Below are 19363 nucleotides of genomic sequence, written 5' to 3' on the forward strand. Positions count from 1 at the left end.
GATTATCTGTTACTTATTCTCAGAGATATCAATAAATCTTCATAAATTTACAACTATCAGAGCTAAAAGCAAGCAGTTATTTCCAATACCTTTGAAATCACTTCAGTGTTTTAGATGATATCTGTAGGCAATTTTTTGAAATATTTGGAGTTCTTTTTCTAAATTAGTTGTTAGATTAAATCAGGTTAACATTTCTTTTATAGCAGAAAATATCAGTGGCAATTTAGATGATTAATGTAATACCTGCTAAATACTGTCATTGTAAAAGATCTCGCTATGTTAAAAAGATAATTAACAGAACCTCTATTTTCTGTTACAAATTTGGTCTTTTTTTCCACAGTGCAAAACCTCTGGTAACCTGAGGTATACATTATTACTGCTTTATGCCCTACTTCCTTAGTAAAGCATTTGTTCCAATGACAGTGCAAATTTTAATATGCAGTTTGATTTAACACCATGAACTGAACTAGGGATTTGTATTAGTAACTGCGAAAGATAAGTGCGTGTTTGACTTGCTACCTGCAAACTTTTAGGTGTCATTTCTCTTGCTGACTAGCATAGACTGAAGAGAAACTTCTGAAAGCACATTAATGTTTGCATGCACATACGTTACAATTTATCTTAATTTATAGATGCCAATTTTTGTATATGCATATGTTTATGCATGTGTATTTGTATAAAAATCTGTGTCAATATGAGAAAACTATAACAAAGATGCGCTCACTTGGAATTAAGACAACTTTTGCTTTGCTGAGTCAGAAAATGTAGATGAGATGTACATATTTAAATGTTATGGCTCAGCTTCTAATTTTTCTAGGAAGGAAATTATATAATTTGAATGAATTATCACACTAACCTAGAGTGACTGTTTTCTCCGTAAATTAAGTTTGTAATTGATGTTACTGCAAAATTGAATTAAATAGCTTTGCAAGTTCAAAATGAGGTGTACTGAGGAATCTCGATGCAAATAGACAATAAAGTATTATTTATGTTTATGATTTTGTTGGAGAGAACCCTAGCTACAGACTGGTGAAGACCTTTTTACAGTGTATATGTGGAGATAAAGTAAGTTCTTGGTGGCTACCAGTAAAAAGAACCATATTGATTTCATGATAGCTATCAGCAATTCATGATTTGATCCGTTTGTGGGTTTGTAGAAATTTAGCGCTAGTTTTTAGAAGTACGCTCTAAAAAACTTCTGTATTTTTGTCAAGTACCTTGGAAAGAACAAATGTTCCATTTTCTGGGGCTCAACAAACACCTTAAATTATTGTATGGTTTAGCGTGTTGTATCTTGAGGAAACAGCATACTTGTATTGAAAACTGTTAGGTAGAACTAAAACCACCAGGGAATAAATTGCAAAACCTCCAATGAAAATGTTAGGATCAGAGATTCACCATTCAATTTTTCTACCTACTCGAGCAGAAGCAGTCAAATTTATCAAGGCGTAGTTATAACTTCCTTTTGAGTATATAACATTATCACTAACTACTGCCATGTTGTCTTTCTGTTAGATCTCCAAACACAGCCTAAGCAATGAGGGCCTGCATAAACAGACGTTATGGGAGATTTTATATTGACTCTAATAGACTTGGAGTTGAGGATGGTCACAGTTGTCTCCTGTAATGTTGAATTGAAACTAACTGTAAAATGTACTGTAGTAATAAAAAGTGAATAAAAGAGAGGTGCGAAAATAACCTTAAAGAGTGTTCATGGGTATTTGTTCTTTGAATTTCAATATTCCTTTCACAGGTTTAGGACATACTGTTTTCTTCTATGTCTATAAATGCAGCCAAAATAGCTCTGTTACGTCTGATCGTCAAAGCATGTATTTCCTAACCATTGACAAAATTACGTGAGATGTTTGATAAACAAGTGGTGTGTAGTAGTGGCTTTGTGTCCTATGATAGCTCAAAATTCTCACCCAGGCAGCAGAAAGTTCAACACTGAAGAATTTGAATGGGACATTGGACTTCGCTATACAGGAGTGCAGGATTATAAATAATGATTATTTTTCACTGTGATTTCAGAGTTGTATTTTTTTCAATCTCATTCAATCTTATTAGCATTTTTGTTTCAACCTTGAAAGATTTGGGAAAGTCATTTGTGCAGCCCTTTGGTAGTAGACCAGGTTCTTTAGATACAGTAGATTTTTCTGGGTATCTGATTCCCTGGCTAGAGCTGCTTTCCTGGCTCCCTGTTAGACAGCTTTTCACAATGCATAGCTTTTTCATCATATACTTCCTCTTTTATTAAGTTTAAGAGTTCCTCTTAGCCCAAGTTTGTCAAGTATAGGTCTTGTCTTCGAAGGCTGTTTCAGGTATTGCTATTAACTGCAAATCTGAGTATACAGCTTTGCAGCACAGTAAATGAATATTAAATTTAGATAACTTTTAATTCTGACTACTTGAAGACAGTAATAATATACGTGGAAGACAATAACTGACATGCTCTACAACAGTGTACCATATCTATTATTGAAGCTTATTTGTTCCATTACTCTAGAGATCTTCCAGCTTTTAGAAGTTTAAATCGAAGTTTAAGTTCTGTAGATTGACAATGACTAGTTTGGCAATTGTGTGTTCTTTTCAGCTCATTTCATCTTGATTGATTCCAAAATTCCCCAGCATGATTCTGTGAAGCGATATACATATAAGACTGTATTGCAATTATATAGTCATCTGAAAGCTTCTTAAGAAAGTAATGTAACTCTGTCACTAATTGCAACTCTATCAAGATGTTCGCATGTTATAACCTGTACTTTGATACATTACATTTCTAACTCTAGCAAGAGTTGGCCAAGCATTCAGCAAGGTTAAAACCTGACCTCTTTGAAGTGGGAAAGTGAATCAGAGTTGGTGGCAGCTTTTTAACAGAAGGTGATAATTTGTGAAATGTATGGTGGATTTTGAACCTTTATCTTTGGGGAAGACAGGGGAAAAAAGGAAGAAAAGGAAAAGAACAAATGATGTATTGAAAAGACCATAACAGAATACTGAAGGCATGTTTCACCATGCTTTGTTAGTGACACCATCATTGACAAAACCAAATTATTTCAGAACCCCAGGTCTGGATTAACTTGGAATCTGAAACTTTGTTAATGGTGGTAAAGTCATTTATAGAATTGCTAACAAAAAAGACTTTCAATTAATGCTTTTACTATTAAAAGTTGGGTAATCAAGGAATGGTGGTGTTAAAATGCTTATTAGCCCCCTCTGGAAATTAACAGCTACAGAAAGCTAGTCTGTCCTTTGGAAACAGAAGAGAGCATGAAGGGGTGAAGTTTTCAGAAAAGCAGAGCAAATGTTGATGAGGCTGTCTGAGCCTTGGTGAGTGAGGTAACTGCTAAGCTGTCATGACAACTTGCACTTTTTTTTTTTGTTGTTTTTGGAGCGAGCATGATGTTGTGTGGAGATCCCAGATTCCTATATGTGTTCCCTGGCTGGGTAATCATGCCTGCGGCACTCTATGCAATAAACTGGGTAACCCCTCACTCAGCAGAGAAATACCAATTTGAAGAGCAGAAGTCACTAAAAGATTTGAAATGCTCTGTATTGGTAGCAGTTTTACCAACCTTTTTTTTTTTTCACACCTAGCTAATGAGATTTCAGTACTTTAAAGCTGCAGAAACAAAGGCAATGTAGCACAATTGGTACTATCTGCAAAAGATGGAAGGAGCGTAAAAAAACCAAAAAGCACATGGAAAAAGAATGTACACTTAACAGAGCAATGTAGGGAAACAAAAACATTTCTGAGACTCAAATTCATTTATATAACCATCCAGTGATCTAAGGAGGAAAGCAGGTATTAGTGGTATTAGTTGTGGGCTTGGGTGTGGATGGTTGCCTTTCCACAGAGACAAGTGGAGCAAGGCTTGGGGGTCAGTTCTGAGTCCACTGCATGTTACTTGGCATGCTGGCAATGTAGGCTTCTTTTCCACTTCCCACAGGTTACAGACACTCTGACTTAGCTTAAATCCTTTATTTGATCTTAAGTCAGGCTGAATATTATACTAAGTGTGAGCAGGATTGTTGCCTAATTGCGTACCTTTTAAGCTGTCATTGTAGGTGGGTCAGTATAGAGCTGAATAGTGTTTTTGTGTTATAAATGAGCAACACAAATCTGATAAAGCTTCCGTCTGTCATACTTGAATTCATTCTAGTTCACCCCTGTTCCAGTTATGTGTTCACACATAATTGTTTCTAATTATATAATAAAAATAATAAAAAACACCTAAGAGTTCCTAATGAATTATATTTTGTCTATTTTTTCTAGCCATGAGTTAGAATAAAATCAGTAGTAGAATAACAATAATTACACTATTTTTTTTCTAAGGCTATTGCAGTTACATGCATGTAGGTAAAAAAAGTTAATCTGGTTTGTGTTGACATTGTTAACTTTAAGGGCCAATACCAGAAAACACAAATTATATTTACCATTCATGACTTTAACTTAGATTTCTGCCTATCGCTTCTGTTAAGTTGCATATACTTACAGCTGTTTAAAATTGACCTCTGACAGTTAACCATTTAAGACGGAGAGTGAAGTGGACCCATTGTTAAAATCTTAAATGAGTTTAGAGAATGAAAATTAAAATCCTTTATTTTCAGCATAAAGCATCATAAAGCATTGTTGTTAATAGAACTGTTAAGTTCTTCATTAGATTAAAATGTTTAAAGTTTTAAATATCTGCGATAACTGTCAAATATAGCTACCATCTGTCCTTGACAGAAGCGCCAACATCTGCTGAGATGCAGACCTGTGACTTCTAGATAAGTTTCTATACACAGAAAAATATTTATCTTCTTACTATGACCTTCCATGCACAAGATGTGAGCCATGGATTTGTTTCCTAGGGAACTAGTGACTGAGGAAAATCTATAATTAGATCTGTAGGTTGTTTGCTACAAATGGGAATTGGGTGCTAAGCAGGTTTTTAAAGTATCCAGAAGTATTACTTTAATGTAATAGAACCAAATTCTTTAAAATGCCCTTCATCATGATATTTCTTTTTTAATATCTTCAATTAAAATTTTTAAATACTTTTGATAGAGTACTTTTTCCTCTAGGTTCATTGTAACTGCAAAGTATTTTCAAAAATCAAGACTCAGCCAGTTGCTAGTTAAAACAAAAATAAAATTAGACACATCTTCCAATAAATTTCTTAAACTGAATCTTAGTTTTCAAGAGTGGTTTTAGGTGAATCATTTTCAGCAGCTCCATTTTTCTCATTTTATTACTCCTATTCAGTTCCTCAGGTTGGCTCTGCAACTTCAGTGCCTTATTCTGCAATTCCAATTACTCTACCCGGCTGGAAGTTCCCATTTAATCCAGATCTTGATTTCTTTCTTTGCTGCATGCATGGATCTAAAGATAACATTTGTAGTGAAGTCCCATGGGCAATAATTGTAGCTGCAGGGAGGGGAAGCAGCTAGGTTTTTTATATTCTCCAGACAACCCAGGGCAGACTTCTCTAGACCTTATCAGCAGATTATTTTAGCCTGGGCACAGTGCAGCTGAGATGCTTCTGTGTTGCTTCCAGTCTGGTGCTAAATCAGCACACATATGCCTTCTTGGATGCTGCAAAAGTGGCCTTCAGTAATAATTAAGACTTTGATCTTATTTGGAATAAATAGTACTGTGAGAGACCTGGGAAAAGGTACTGTAAATTGGCTCTTCTCTTCCGCTCTTGTAGATTTAGCTACATGTGTAGTGATTAGAAGTTATGTATTCTGTTTTAGGTCCTGAATTACTGCAATTAAAAACCATTAAATGTTGTAATGTTGTCTCTGCATTTTTGCCTTTTTAGATTTGTGATAAATGTGCAATAAAGCATCTCTATAAACCAGAATATCCTTTTTTTTTTTTTTTTAAGGGCATCCTTAGAGTTCTTCATTAGTATTGTCAATCACAGTCAGATTTTTCCAAACAACTGACCATAGCTTTTGAGCCACTCTGGCTGTCACTTAAGAAACAGTCGTCCTCAAATTCCTTCAACTAACAGGTTTTGTTGCAAGTTGATAACTTAAGCATCAATTAAAATGTGGTGATCGGATGGCTGCTGAAAGGCCAGGTCAGCCAGTGAAATATCCAGGCCTTCTGTGACAAGTAATACTTCTAAGTCTTTTTCCTCTGAGGTTATGAAAAACTGTTTGCAAATTCTGTGCTGTCAGTAGGAAGATGTTGTTGTGTACTGAACCCAGAGTTTGCAGATATATATGTGAAATCAACCATTACTTAAGAAAAGGGGAAGTGAAAATTACTTTTAATGAATCCTTTGCTCTTCATAAATTAAAAGGAACCTGCTACAAAATATAATGCACATCTTGATGTGTTCATCGAATTACTTCGATCTATGAGCAAATTCTCACTGTTAGCTATTTATATTGGTTAAAATCCTCAAATATGTTGCAATTGTACATGAAACCTGCAGGCCCCTGTGCTACAACTGATTCTTCAAGGGCAATTGTTGCATCTGAGTACAGCTATGATAATGAACCTCAGGCTGAAGGGATCCATTGGTTCACAGGGCTTCCACATGCATGAATTCATTGTGTTTAATTTGGACACCTGTACATCCTACTAGAAAATTGATCTGAATTTTGTAGATGTTTATGCATAATTATGATAAAACACCATTATGCTGAGAAGTTATTCTTTTGGTTGAATATAAAACACCCTATTTTTTTGATTATTGTAAAAATATCTCAAAAAATGAGCACTGGTGGTGAAACAGCTTCACTAGTTTTCAATATATTAATTTCATCCATTAAGATATTTTGTTGAAATATTTGTCTATAAAATTTATTAAACTTCTCAAACTTGAGATTTAGAGTTGTTTTTATTAGTTACTAAAACATTGCATTTGCACTGGTGTATATGAAATAATAGTTGGTACAGTAACTTCTATAGGAAGTAAAGCCCCAGTCCAACAAAATACCTATATATATCATCTGTATTTCAAGCAATATGAGTTCAATTTTTTTAACATACATAAAGTTCTCAATACCTGAGATAGCTGATAAGAGTATTCATGTAGTTTTGTCTGGATTGCTCCAGGCAAGGAACATTTGTACCATTTGCAGCCGCCAACCAGCCTTGCAAATGTGCATCAAAAATATGCTACAACTATATGCTTTAGTTCTCACAATGTTGTTCCTAAATTTGACACTTCCTGGAATGTTTTCCTTACAAAGCTCTTAGTTAAGATGCTAAAAAATAAAAAAATCTCTTGAGAATACACCATATCGGTGTATGATTTTTCATTTTCATAATTCATTTAATTTCAGCTCCTGGTTATTTCTTTATTTCAATGTTAGATCTCTGACAGTTGGCATAAAAGTTTCAACATTTAAGGTGTTAGTACACCCCGTACTCAACGCCTTAGAAATTTGATACAGCTATTAAAAAGTCTTTAGTTTACAGATGCACAATTGTAATAGTACATGCCCCTGTTTGAGGAACTTTTTTTGGTAGTTCATAAGAAACTTAAGAAAGCAATGAGAAAGAATGTAAATAAGTACTGACTAATCTTGTAATAGTACTTTTGTCCAGTGGCCACTGAATATGTTGAAGTGTACAATGAAGTGCAAAATTCAGACACGCTTCAGTTATGTGTTTCACCTAGTTAAAACTGAGTCTTGGGGATCTGGCATAGAAAATACATTTTTGAAGTTTAAAATAACTGAATTATGGCTTTCTTCACTGAGTTAAGTCTGTTGTGTATATAGATTTTTCAGTCTGGGAGATATATATATATTTTCTTATTAGGAATGTCAACAGCATCAAGCAAAATATTTTTGTAGTTGATGACACAGAAGCAATGTCTGTTGTTCTACAAGTAGTTTTCACCAGCTGTGGTTCCCCCAGAAACCAAACTGTTCACCTTGACTTTGTGTTCCTTTACCTCAGCTGTCATAGGAGGTTGGGTCAGTGTTGTGTATTCATATTGCTGCTCACATTTCCCTTTTCATTCTGCGCTTGTGGTTTCTGGAGTACTGTTCCAGTGCAAGTGTAAATATTAGAATTTGAGTGATTGGTTGACTGGTTGGTTTAAGCTTTGCAGTGAAAGCACATGGTCTAGGAGATTTATACAGCTTTGAAAATCTTGCCTCATAGACTGGAGATTGAAAAGTGATCTGGAAATGTTTTGAGATTTAGAACTGTGGCATTGCCTGCATTTTTGTATTGTATAAGTATCTTTATTTGCTGAAGTTTTGTTCTGTTGTGTACTTGAATTTTGCAAATATTGTTCATATGTGTCTATATTAATTTAGCTTGTGTTTTGGATAACATACAGGATGGGCATCTGTCCGGATGTGTTTTGATTGGTGATCTAATTAAGCTAATAGCAAGGATTACTATGTGAACAAGAAGACTGTTACCTAAAATATCTACTGTCTTATAGTATATTGTTTTATCCCCAATTATCATCAACGAAGGATATAGCTGCTTACAGAAGCTTTATAATTTCTGTTTTCACTTATGTGAATAAGTCACCTGGGTGTTCTTGGCTATCACCTGTATACTCAATGAATTTGGAAGAAAGTCCTAGTCAGAGAGAAAGCAAAGGTCAGATTTGGCTAGCATGTCTCCCTTTGTCAAAGAGCAGAATTTGGTTCCCATGCTTAACCGATTTATCTAGTATTTAATTAATTGGCTAGCAGTATCGAGAACCAATAGATGTAATAAATTATTAAACTCAGCAAATTATATAAATTGCTTTCTAACCATGGTCTATGTATGTTTATCTTATAGTAATGAAGCAGTTTCTGTTGGTTAGTGCTTTTGAATAATGATGGGAATATTTGGCATTTGTTTTGGTTGAAAGATTATTGGAGTTAGTATGGAGCAGAGGGAGCCTCTGACTGCAAAGAGTGATTTTCAGTATGGCCGGACAGGAAGTGTCTGTTTAAATATGTTTAAGATATCTAAACAATGGGCCTAAACCAGTCTGTGGAGCATAGTGATTAAAGGAAAAAATAGTTCACCTCTAAGTATTCCGCAGATAAATGTGCATTCTAGGAGACTAGGGGAGAGAAACTCCAAAACTAAATACCACCACCACCCCACTGCCCCCCAAAACCCCCCACGAGAGAGTGTGTAATGCTCTGAAATGAAAAGTACTGGGGTACAACCTAAATATTCCTGTCTGAGGGTGGGATTTGTTTTCTGACTGAAAGGTGAAACTGATATGGTGCATCTCAAATTCAGATGGTGTAGAGAACTAAGAAATTATGGAAGTGGTTGAGGCAAATACTTTATAAAGAATGAAACTGGTAAACTGGGATGGTGCTGTTAAGGACAGATTTGCTGGGGTTGCAGAACTGTGAAGTCTTACTCTGGGGGAAGTGTGGTTTTTCTGTACTTCAGTATTTCTTTCTCTCTTGGGAGTATTCTGATTTACTTTCATGATAAACCCGTAACAACAAGGGGATCACATTGCTGAAATGAGTTGAGCTGGAAGGGATACGTAATGTCAGCTGAAAAATAGCACTTGGTAAATATGTTTTGGCCAGGGTTCAGCAAAAACCAGATCCTGTCAGCTAAGTAACACTCTGTTTTCTTCAAAGTGTCTTTTAGTTAGGCAGAATTGTACAGTCTCCGCCTTTTTGGAAAAAAGAAATAAAATACTGGTTTGTCTTGGTGGTCCTGACAAGGCTAGCATGGATTGCTTCACTTTTCAATACCTTTATTCTCTGATGTACCCTTGACATTGGAAAGTGTTATCAGGTGTGGGGAAGTGAGTGATGTCTAAGTCTACATCAAATACTGTCCTTTGGGTCCTGGGTGAGGAAATAGCCCTCAAGAGTCTGTTTTAGTGGAATGCTCAGCTGGAATCTGTTGTGTCTATGCATCCTGCCCACGCAAAGTCAAATCTCTTCTGGACTGTGAGATCAGAACTAGAAAAATGAAATAGGTAGAAAGTGGGGGGAAGATTAAGTATGCCTGCTGTTGTGGTTTAACCCTGGCCGGCGACTAAGCACCATGCAACTGCTTGCTCACTCTCCTCACAGTGGGATGGGGAGAGGATCAGAAGAGTAAAAGTGAGAAAGCTTGTGGATTGAGATAAAGCAAAAGCCACACACACAAGCAAAGCAAACCAAGGAATTAATTCACTACTTTCCATCAGCAGGCAGGTGTTCGGCCATCTCCAGGAAAGCAGGGCTCCATCACACATAGAGGTTACTTGAAAAGACAAATGTCATAATGCCGAATGTCCCCCCTTCTTCCTTTTCCCCCAGCTTATATATACTCAGCTTGACGTCATATGGTATGGAATAGCCCTTTGGCCAGTTCAGCTCTCCTGGCTGTATCCCCTACCAATGTCCTGTGCCCCTCCAGCCCTTTCGTTGGCAGGGCCTGAGAAACTTAGAAGTCCTTGGCTTAGTACAAACATCACCCAGCAACAATCAAAGCCATCAGCGTGCTGTCAGCATTGTTCTCACACCAAATCCAAAACTCATCACTGCACCAGCTACTAAGAAGAAAATTAATTCTGTCCCAGCTGAAACCAGGACGCTGCCTTGTCCCTGTCCTCAGTACATGGATGCTTGGGTCTATGCTACCTGAACTGGACCATTTCCTAAGAATGAAGAGTCTATATGTGATGCATGGCCACTGTCATATCATGCAGACATTTTCAATATTATAACCTGCACTGAAGTTCCAAGAGCTGTGAATAAATTACAGAAATAAATGTTTCTGTCTGGGTTTCAGGTAGTAGTAACTGTGGGAAAGTAATTTACGTGTTTTAGAAACATAAAAATGACATCCCAAAGTAAACATTCCAGCAGAAATAATCTGGCCTTGTTTTTTCTCAGCCAGTAAATTGAGAAAGCATCGCTGTGTAAATACATTGTAAGCTAGGAAGTTTTCATATGAACAGTGCTGTGTTTATGACAGTGTTCTGAATAGCAGTCTTGCCAGAGGAGATGTCAGACAATCTTCCTGTTCTTTCTTCTTTGCTCTTGTTAAAGCATCAAACCATATGGCAAATTAAGCCTGTTTTTTTATTAAACTTTTCATTGTACTGAGCTTAGTGTGAACTGGGAAATGCACTTTCTTTGAACTATGCAGCCATTATATAAGGATCTTAATTAGGAGATGTTAATGTTTTTCCTTACATTCCTGGGAGTTTATAGCTCCCTCTTGTGGCTAATTAAACTTTTTAAAGGATCTTATTTCTGAAAATTACTTTTTGTGCGACCATCATTGCTCTGGAAAAAAAGATGCAGTGGCACATAGAGGATCTTTAACTTGGGCTTCTTATTACTATACCAAGCATAAGTCGCTGTGCTGTAACTAGATGCATAGATGGGCAAATAGATAGGAGAGAAAGGTCTGTACATACTTGCACCATGAATGTGACGGCTTTCTGAAGCTTTAAAATGGACACATTTAGTCATTTAGAAAAAATTCTGCTGTCTGGTAACTCTGTTGGTCCTATACATTATAAACTGAAGAGCGGTTTACAGCTAAAGCAAGGGTGAGATATGGGATGTGTCATAACTCCAAGGAGTACAAAACTTTTAGGTACCACATTGGGATGTCTTGCCACCAACCTCAGGGTTAAAATCTTTGCCAGATTTAGAGTTAAGAACAAATTTTTCCTCTGGTCAGGTTTGCAGGGACTCTTAATACACCTGCTTTTCTATCTAGTCTGGAGAAAGCTCTGTATGTGATTATCTGGAATTTTTCTGTTAAGTTCCCTTGCAGAGCCCATTATTTGTTTTGCTTTCTTTCTGTTGCTTGTTAGAACTGGGGCGTTGTGCTTATACTACATCTTAAATTCGTGGTAAACAGTTGGGTAATGTTTGAAGGCTATGGTAGAAATGGCTGTTGTGTAGGTGCCTTTGAATTAGATTTTTATGCTGGCCTGTGGCTGACTTCAGGCCTTTCAAATCACTGTTCTTATATTGGATGGGAAGATGCACTTGTATTGTAAGTCTCAGAAATCAGGGCAGGAGATGATCAGTTCATCTTTTCCCTACAAAAGTGAGCAATGGTCGTGACATTGCAAAATTGTAAGCATAGCTTTATGTTAAGAAAAACACATATTTTTAGTCTTGCTGTAAAAAATACCAGAGATTGGTTAGAAAATGAACTGAACAGCAGGTAATTTTTCAGTAGGAACTGTTAAGTTTCAGTTTCATCACAAAACCTGAAGTTACAAAGTTACTTTGCCCTTTTGTCATCTGCAGTGTTGTCTGTCTCTGTGTTTTGGCATGACATACTCAAAAATACATGAAAAGAAAACTTCATCCATTAGTGTTTCTGACTTGGAAGGAGAAAGGAAAAAAAGGTGAAACGAGTTTTTACTTTGAAATTTCTCCCTTCCCCAAAGGGTTTGAGAATTGAAACTTTATCTTTGGGACTCCTGTTTTCCTATTTCATAACTTGTGGCCATTTTTCCCTCAATTAAAATAAAGGAATAACAATTATGGAGTGAAGTCAAAATCTCTCTGCCCAGTAATCTGCAAACCAGTGTTGCTGAACCCACAGCAACAGGGCAACAAACATGTATTTCCTCAGGGACGTTATTAAACACCCTGCATATTTATTGTCTCAAAATGGGAAGAGGTCCAGATTTCTAAGGCCACTTTTTCCTTTCCTCTTCCTGAGCTGTAATTCAGACCAGCATATATTTGACTTAATGTTTCTGTAGAAATATTAGCAATATAAAATATTTAGAAACAAAAGAACATGAAACAGCAAAAGAGAGGAGTATCTTGGCAAGATTGTCAGCCTTAAAGGGCAAGATTAATTTATAAACCTTCTAGATTCTATTGTACAAATACAAATTTGCAAAGCATGTAGCTTATAACAAACATTGTTTATCTCTGCAATATATGCTATATGCTACTGTCACTTATATGAGATAGCCTTGAAATGGGATTTTTAGGGATGTTTGTTTTCTTATGGGGAAATAAGGTTGTGATAGTAACAAGGAAATTCTGAGATATAGAGATATATATATAAAAATATACACATAAATTTGGAAAGTGGAAGAATTCCAACTGTGTGACTAAGCAGGGTTCGGGCCAGGATACCCAGATGTTTTCATGAGGAGTTTTTTCCCCTTGGTTTAAAATCCTGGGAAAGGAGCAGTGTAAAGGGGAACAGGGGGAAAAAAAAGCGATCTGAAATAAGTCTATTTTGTAATGACTTTATGATGGCTAATAAAACAGCCTGACTAATTGGAAAATAATGTGCAATGGCTCTCTGGTATTGTAAGGGTTGTTGTGAAATAAGTACGCTTTATGCTGCTCAGTGGAACACATTTTTTTCTTGCTTGCTTTTTTTTTTTTTAAGTTTGTAGCTGTTTAATCTATTTAACTGAAAAACTAAACAGAATTAAATAAAATGTCAAATTCTAGACGTAGAACGAATACAGTAGCAATAGGATAATAGAAACTTTAAGCAGTGAAATAGAAGATAGTAAAGATAGGCTGGGAACCAGTTAAGTACATGAGTAGCTTTTCCAGAGTTTAACATAAGAATTGTACAGCGTTTTCTGAATGACTGAAACAATAATTTATGGTTATATGTTACATTATTATAATGAACTATATTTTATAGTTATATATTATTGGCAGGGAATATACCTCATCATTAGGTAAAAGATTGAAATGGCTTATGTAGTTTCATAATGATTTTTAAAGTTTTTATAATATGGTCTGTAACTTCTGGTTTTCTGCCTCGCAGGTCATCAGAAGTGAAGGGACAGAGGGAGCAAAGTTTCGACTCTCTGGAAAGGGAGTAGATCAAGATCCAAAAGGAATTTTTAGAATCAATGAAATCAGTGGGGATGTCTCCGTGACCCGAGCCCTTGATAGAGAAGCAATTGCCAATTATGAGGTGAGTACTCATAGCTAAATGATCTCTGCCTCTGTGTTGATAACATATATTTTTTGAATGCGTATTTGCTTTTGAAAGGGCTGCAGTTATTGAAGACTAAATTGCAGGTGCTGTCCTATAAAATTCCCAAAAGAAGCATTTGTCCTTTGGAAATGGTAAATGTGTTTATTTTTACGTGCAATCGAAACTCTACTCTGCTTTCTGCATGTAATTTCTGTCATTTATCTTTAGTCAAAATACTGTCTGAACATCTTGTATGCATTTGAATTGTGAATACAAAATTATGTTTGGACAAAAGAAGATTTTTTTTCAGGAAGTTGCTACTAAGGTACTACATGGTTATACTTCTTTTTTGTTATGAAGCTGTCAATGGAATATACTATTCAACTCCATTTTTAGTAATGTGTATCTTTTAGCAGAGATAAAGAAGATTCTGTTAATATGAAAATATTAGCAGATAAATCTCTGTCAAATGTAAGTCTCCTACAAAGATTTTGCTAAAGATGCCTTTACTTGTCAATAAATGCTGTGTTTCTCCCCGTTGAAATTCTAATAAATGATCCCTGAAATCTGCAAAGTAGCTGCACCACAATGTCCTGAAGTGCATAGTATAAATAGAAGATATGTCAATTCATGTTTTCATTCTAGCTCTTGAAATGTACAATCAGATAAGTTGTGTCTGGCCACTTCAATACAGATGAGCAGCAGAATTCAAAACATGAAATGGTTAGTACATTTGCATCTTGCCACTTCTGCCACAGCATGGGGGACTGACATCTGTATCCTCATGTGAGCAGTGAGCACACAGCATTCCAGCTCATGTGGGTGGCACAGGCTCTGGTGGCAGTTCTGACTGCCATCCCTGACCGCTACGTTTTGTCTTCTGCAGCGTAGTAATCACTACTTGTACTTTCAATGCTGTTTCTTTCCTCCTCTGGAAGAGTTTGCCAGTTAGATGACTAGTCATACTTGCTCAAACAGTACTGTTAAAATTTATCATATGTTGGTTTTCAACACTTAAACATCTATTTCTCATCCGGGTCTACAGTGAAATGTATGTTAACCACTCGCATAGGATTTATGGTAGTTACTGATGTCCTTCTTATAAGAAAAACATTGCAGTTTCTCTTTTTAACACTGTTCCTTGTCTTCATTTACCAGCTGTTTCTTATTTTATCAGTGGCTTTCAACTTTAATGTATTCAGTATACACCTTGCATATTTTTTTACTGGAAAATCATAGTAGTCTTTTCAACCTAATGCATCAAACCACAAATGGCCCTCCTATGATCTGACAAAGTATACGCTTAAATTAAGGCAAAAACATTTCCCTAGAGGAGCCTTTTTGAAGCAATGAAAGTTATATACAAATAGTGCAGTGTGGTAGATTATCCAGAGGAATGTGAATGCATATCCTTATAGGCTGTAGTGCTTTCTAACCTGTTATATAGCACTCTGCTCAGCATGCTCACTGGCATCCTGTTGTGCAAAATGTAGTTGAAAAAGTTATGTAGGAGAACCCTCAATTTGATTAGCCTGCCTTTGAATCCAGCCCATTGTTTTCCAATAAAGATGTATCGTGGTGTCAGGAAGGCAGCAGGATTTTCCCCTCTGATTTCCTTGGTGCATGGAAAGATGAATTACCTGAAAGACCCTTAAATTTCTCTCAAGTGTTTCTGTTTTCTGGTTTTGTTGTAGCTCCCCCCTGCCCAGTATTGATGCCTTAAAAGACAAAGTTCAAAGCAAAGGACAAACAAGGAAAGAATAGATAGATCTCCATGAAAAAATAAAAGTTCTTTGCAAGTCATCATACTATCAGTGGTGGGGCAAGAATAAAAACATGAAATCTGTTTGAATCCTTCCAACTACACAGACAGGGTGCTGTGCATGAGCACTGATTTATTTTCTATGCCTAGTTCATGTACACTCAGGATAAGAACTAAAAAAATATTTATAGGGCAAAAAATAGAGCTTTTGTGATTGCAGTATTTCGTAGAACTTTGCAGATTTTACTATCCATGTATCACAAAATGTTTTAAATTAGCTAAGAATATTTAATCTAAAAATGTGTTGTAGTTGTTTTCATTAAGTGTTTGAAATTCTGCTTTTTGCTGCCCTTTCTCCTGCACATTTGGAGGCTGGGTGACACAGCAAAAGTCCAAAAGCCACTACATTGAGATTAGCCATTAGTATTATTTTTTTCTTATGTGTATAGAACTATGCCAATGAAATTGTGTTTACCAAGGGAAAAAAAGTAGATGCTTCTGGTGTGCTTGTCCAGGTAACTTTGTGGGATGCCTGCTTTAAGGTCAAAGAATGTCAGTCAGCTTCAGTTTTAAGTGAAAGCTGTTTATGAAGAACATCAAGAGGATGTAAGGATGTTGTTATGCCTAGCACAGACAGGCAAAACTGTGTAGTAATTCCTTTTTTCTTCTAAAGAGGTTTGATAAAGAACATCCTGATAGGAGTTCCCGGGGTCAGAGTAAACCAGTGGATTTACTTTGAATGGTTTTATTTTGGGGCTTGCTACAGCCTGTTGATGAAACTACTAAATGATGCTCTGAAGAAGGGGCTTAAGCAGAATATGGGCATATTATTGAATTGCTTCTGGCTTGGTGAGATAAGCAGGTAGCCTACAGCCCGTATTTAGTGGGAGCAAAAGGTGTTCGGTTGTACAAATATGCTCTCAAAAATATTCTTTCATTTTCTCTCAAGATTTGAATAAATAAGACCAGTTGGAAATTTCAGAAAATGCAATGGCAAATCATTTATTAGTGTTGAAAAATGCAGATGTTTAAAAACAAATGAAGGAACTGGGTGGGGAGACCTAAGATGGAGTTTCTAGTCCAAATCATTGAGGTACCTACCATCCAAAAATTGCCGATATCTATTGCAATTCTAGAGTTACTTCAGATCCATAGTCTTTTCTGATTCCAACAGAGCGGAAATATTAATGAGTTTTCAGTTGCATTTTTTAGCAAAAAAATCAAGTGCTTCTAAAAAGATCTGCAGAAACAGAACAAAAGGATTCCAATGAAGTTGGTAGTCTGTACTAAGTGTTGATAAAACAGTAGTGCACTGGGAAACAACATTTCAGATACAGAGCCAGTGAAGACTGCCTGAAAAACAGTGGTTATAGGGTAATCTGTTAATTAAAAACACTGAGCTCATTTTCAAAACCTCACATTTATGTAGATGATGTATTTGTAAGCAGAATGCTTTCATGCAAGTAAAAGCAGAAAGAGTTGCATATATCGATTACCATGACCAAGATGATAAAAACTGTGAAGTAAAAGAACTATGTTTTGTTCTTTACTCGAAGTTAGATAGGCTCAGAAGAACTGGGAACAATATTCTATTAACTTTTTGCAGTTAATGCATCAAATTTTGGTTAGACATTCCTTGGATACAGGACAAAGCCTGAAGTTCTATATACTTGTTTCCCGTCACTTATCACTGCATGTAATCCCTGCAGCAGTAAAATCCAGTTCTGTAACCTCTTAAGCATCAGTGGCAAAGAGCCATCTGGTCAATAGGGGACTTTTAATTGAGTCTCAAGATTTTAAAGGATGTTGCCATTGTTGATGGGCTTTTTCATAACTGCTTGCCAAGTGTAAATATGTGTGGAAGAGAAATAATCAGAAAGTGATTTTTTGCAAGCATGAAATGAGGAAGCTTGATAAAACTATTCAGCGACAGTGGGCAAATTAAAGCTGTGACCAAATTTACCTAGGCAATTTGGACTGTTAATGAAGAGTTAGTTTTAATTACTTTTTAGGTAAAGAGCTTTATTTGCTTTAGAAAATACTTAACAAGCAGAGGTGTGAAATCAGCTTTCAGATTTTCTTATAATGACAGATCACAATTCTGTGAAAGGACACCTTGCAACTGGTAGTGACAGACAGAGATATTTAGAAAACTTATGTTAACAGGCCTGAAAAGCAAATTAGAAGTATTCGTTCTATGTAGTACTGTTTTTACGTGTTGGATAACAGGTAGACTGAGAACAAGATAAAGAATTCAGACCAATCAACAGCAATCAAATCTCTAGTGTGAACTGCTTCAGTTTAGGTTACATGAAACTGTTGTTTCTGTGACAGAGGCATATATTTAAGATGATGATGCAGTCCTAATGGACTCTATTTCTATGTTAAATATGGAACAAATAATGGAATGCTTCCCAATCATAAGGAAAACTACCCAAAGAGTATTTTGTGAGAAAGATTTTTAAGTACTTGAATGCATTTTTGCAGATACTTGAAAGTAATACTGTAGCAAAAAACTAGAAGTGAACAGCTGTAAATTATCCTGTAAGAGGAACGAATTTGTCTTCTGTGTAAGTCCACTTTAGTGCAGCCACATCCTTTCCAGAATCATTTATCATTGAATGGTATCAATATATGAATTTATCAATATATGGTATTGAATCTCTGCCCCATGTGGTGTGGAGATGCATAGCCAGCACACAGAAGCATGCTTCTCTTTGAGAGGGAAAACCACAAACTTGCTTCTAACTTCAAGATAGGTATAAAATGTATTTTAATCTGGGTTGTCTGTAGTGGCAGAATTGTCTGAAGTGTAAGTGATCTGCTCTGACCTGAGATGAAACCAGTTGATGGGAATGTCAGACTTCAGTCATGTCCCACTAGTATCCCGAAAAAAAAAAAAAAAGTCACTCAGCCTTTGATGGCAGGAGGGGTTTGGTCTTGTAGAGGTTTCAATTGCAATAAAATGTGCTTGATTTAATCTAAGCATCAGCAATAAGACCAAACTGTGTGTGTTAGACCTTGTAAAAAAAAAAAAAACCAAACTTGGGATAATGAGTGAGTACAAGATTTCAGGGAGGAATCCTGATATTTTAACAAGGAGAAAAGAAAGAAAAAATCACTGGGGGTGGGGGTGGGGAAGAGTTCTTGTGCAGATATTGGATTTGTTATTAATAAGCTGGAAACTGATTCATATAAATGAGCTGTAGTTACATCAACTGACATAAAGCTGAAAATTCTGGCAGTGAAAATGATCTCTGTAGCTTGCGTTACATATGTGTATGTAGAGAATACTTGAGATGTTTTGTTAGGGGTTTTTTTCTTTATAATGATAAGTTTACATATACATTCATTAATGTATTCATATGTTGGAGCACCAGGTAAATTCAGAGAGGACTATTTTGAATTAATTCCATATTTTGACTACAGATAGAAAAATGAACACTGACTGAGAAAGTGCCATTAGGTTGTTGCCTGGCAGCATTACTTGAAATTTAACTATCCCTACATGGACTTTTCAGTAAGCAAGCTGATGATAACGCCTATGCAAAAGAGGAAAAATCATCACTATGAATGCTAAAAATAATGATTTGCTCTAGGTAGGTTCTGAAAAAAACATGAGAAGCCTCTTGAAAAAACACTGAATTTCCTCTGTCATGGCTGCACATGAACGAACTGCAGGATGCTCCATATCCGAAGGTAGACATAATAATCTTAACCTATCACAGAGACTTATG

At 36.1% G+C, this 19363-nt stretch overlaps 1 protein-coding gene across 2 annotated transcripts in view; it reads left to right on the top strand.

Moving 5' to 3' along the window:
- The window catches only part of CDH13 (cadherin 13), a 508729-nt gene that overhangs the window by 224746 nt on the left and 264620 nt on the right, over positions 1-19363 (top strand). For both annotated transcript variants that reach the window (XM_005432359.3, XM_027803288.2), the window contains exon 5: positions 13709-13861. In XM_005432359.3, coding sequence (XP_005432416.1) covers positions 13709-13861 — 153 coding nt within the window. The remainder of the gene's footprint in view (positions 1-13708; positions 13862-19363) is intronic.

This window comes from Falco cherrug, chromosome 14 (assembly GCF_023634085.1).
Source record: "Falco cherrug isolate bFalChe1 chromosome 14, bFalChe1.pri, whole genome shotgun sequence".
Taxonomy (NCBI): Eukaryota; Metazoa; Chordata; class Aves; order Falconiformes; family Falconidae; genus Falco; species Falco cherrug.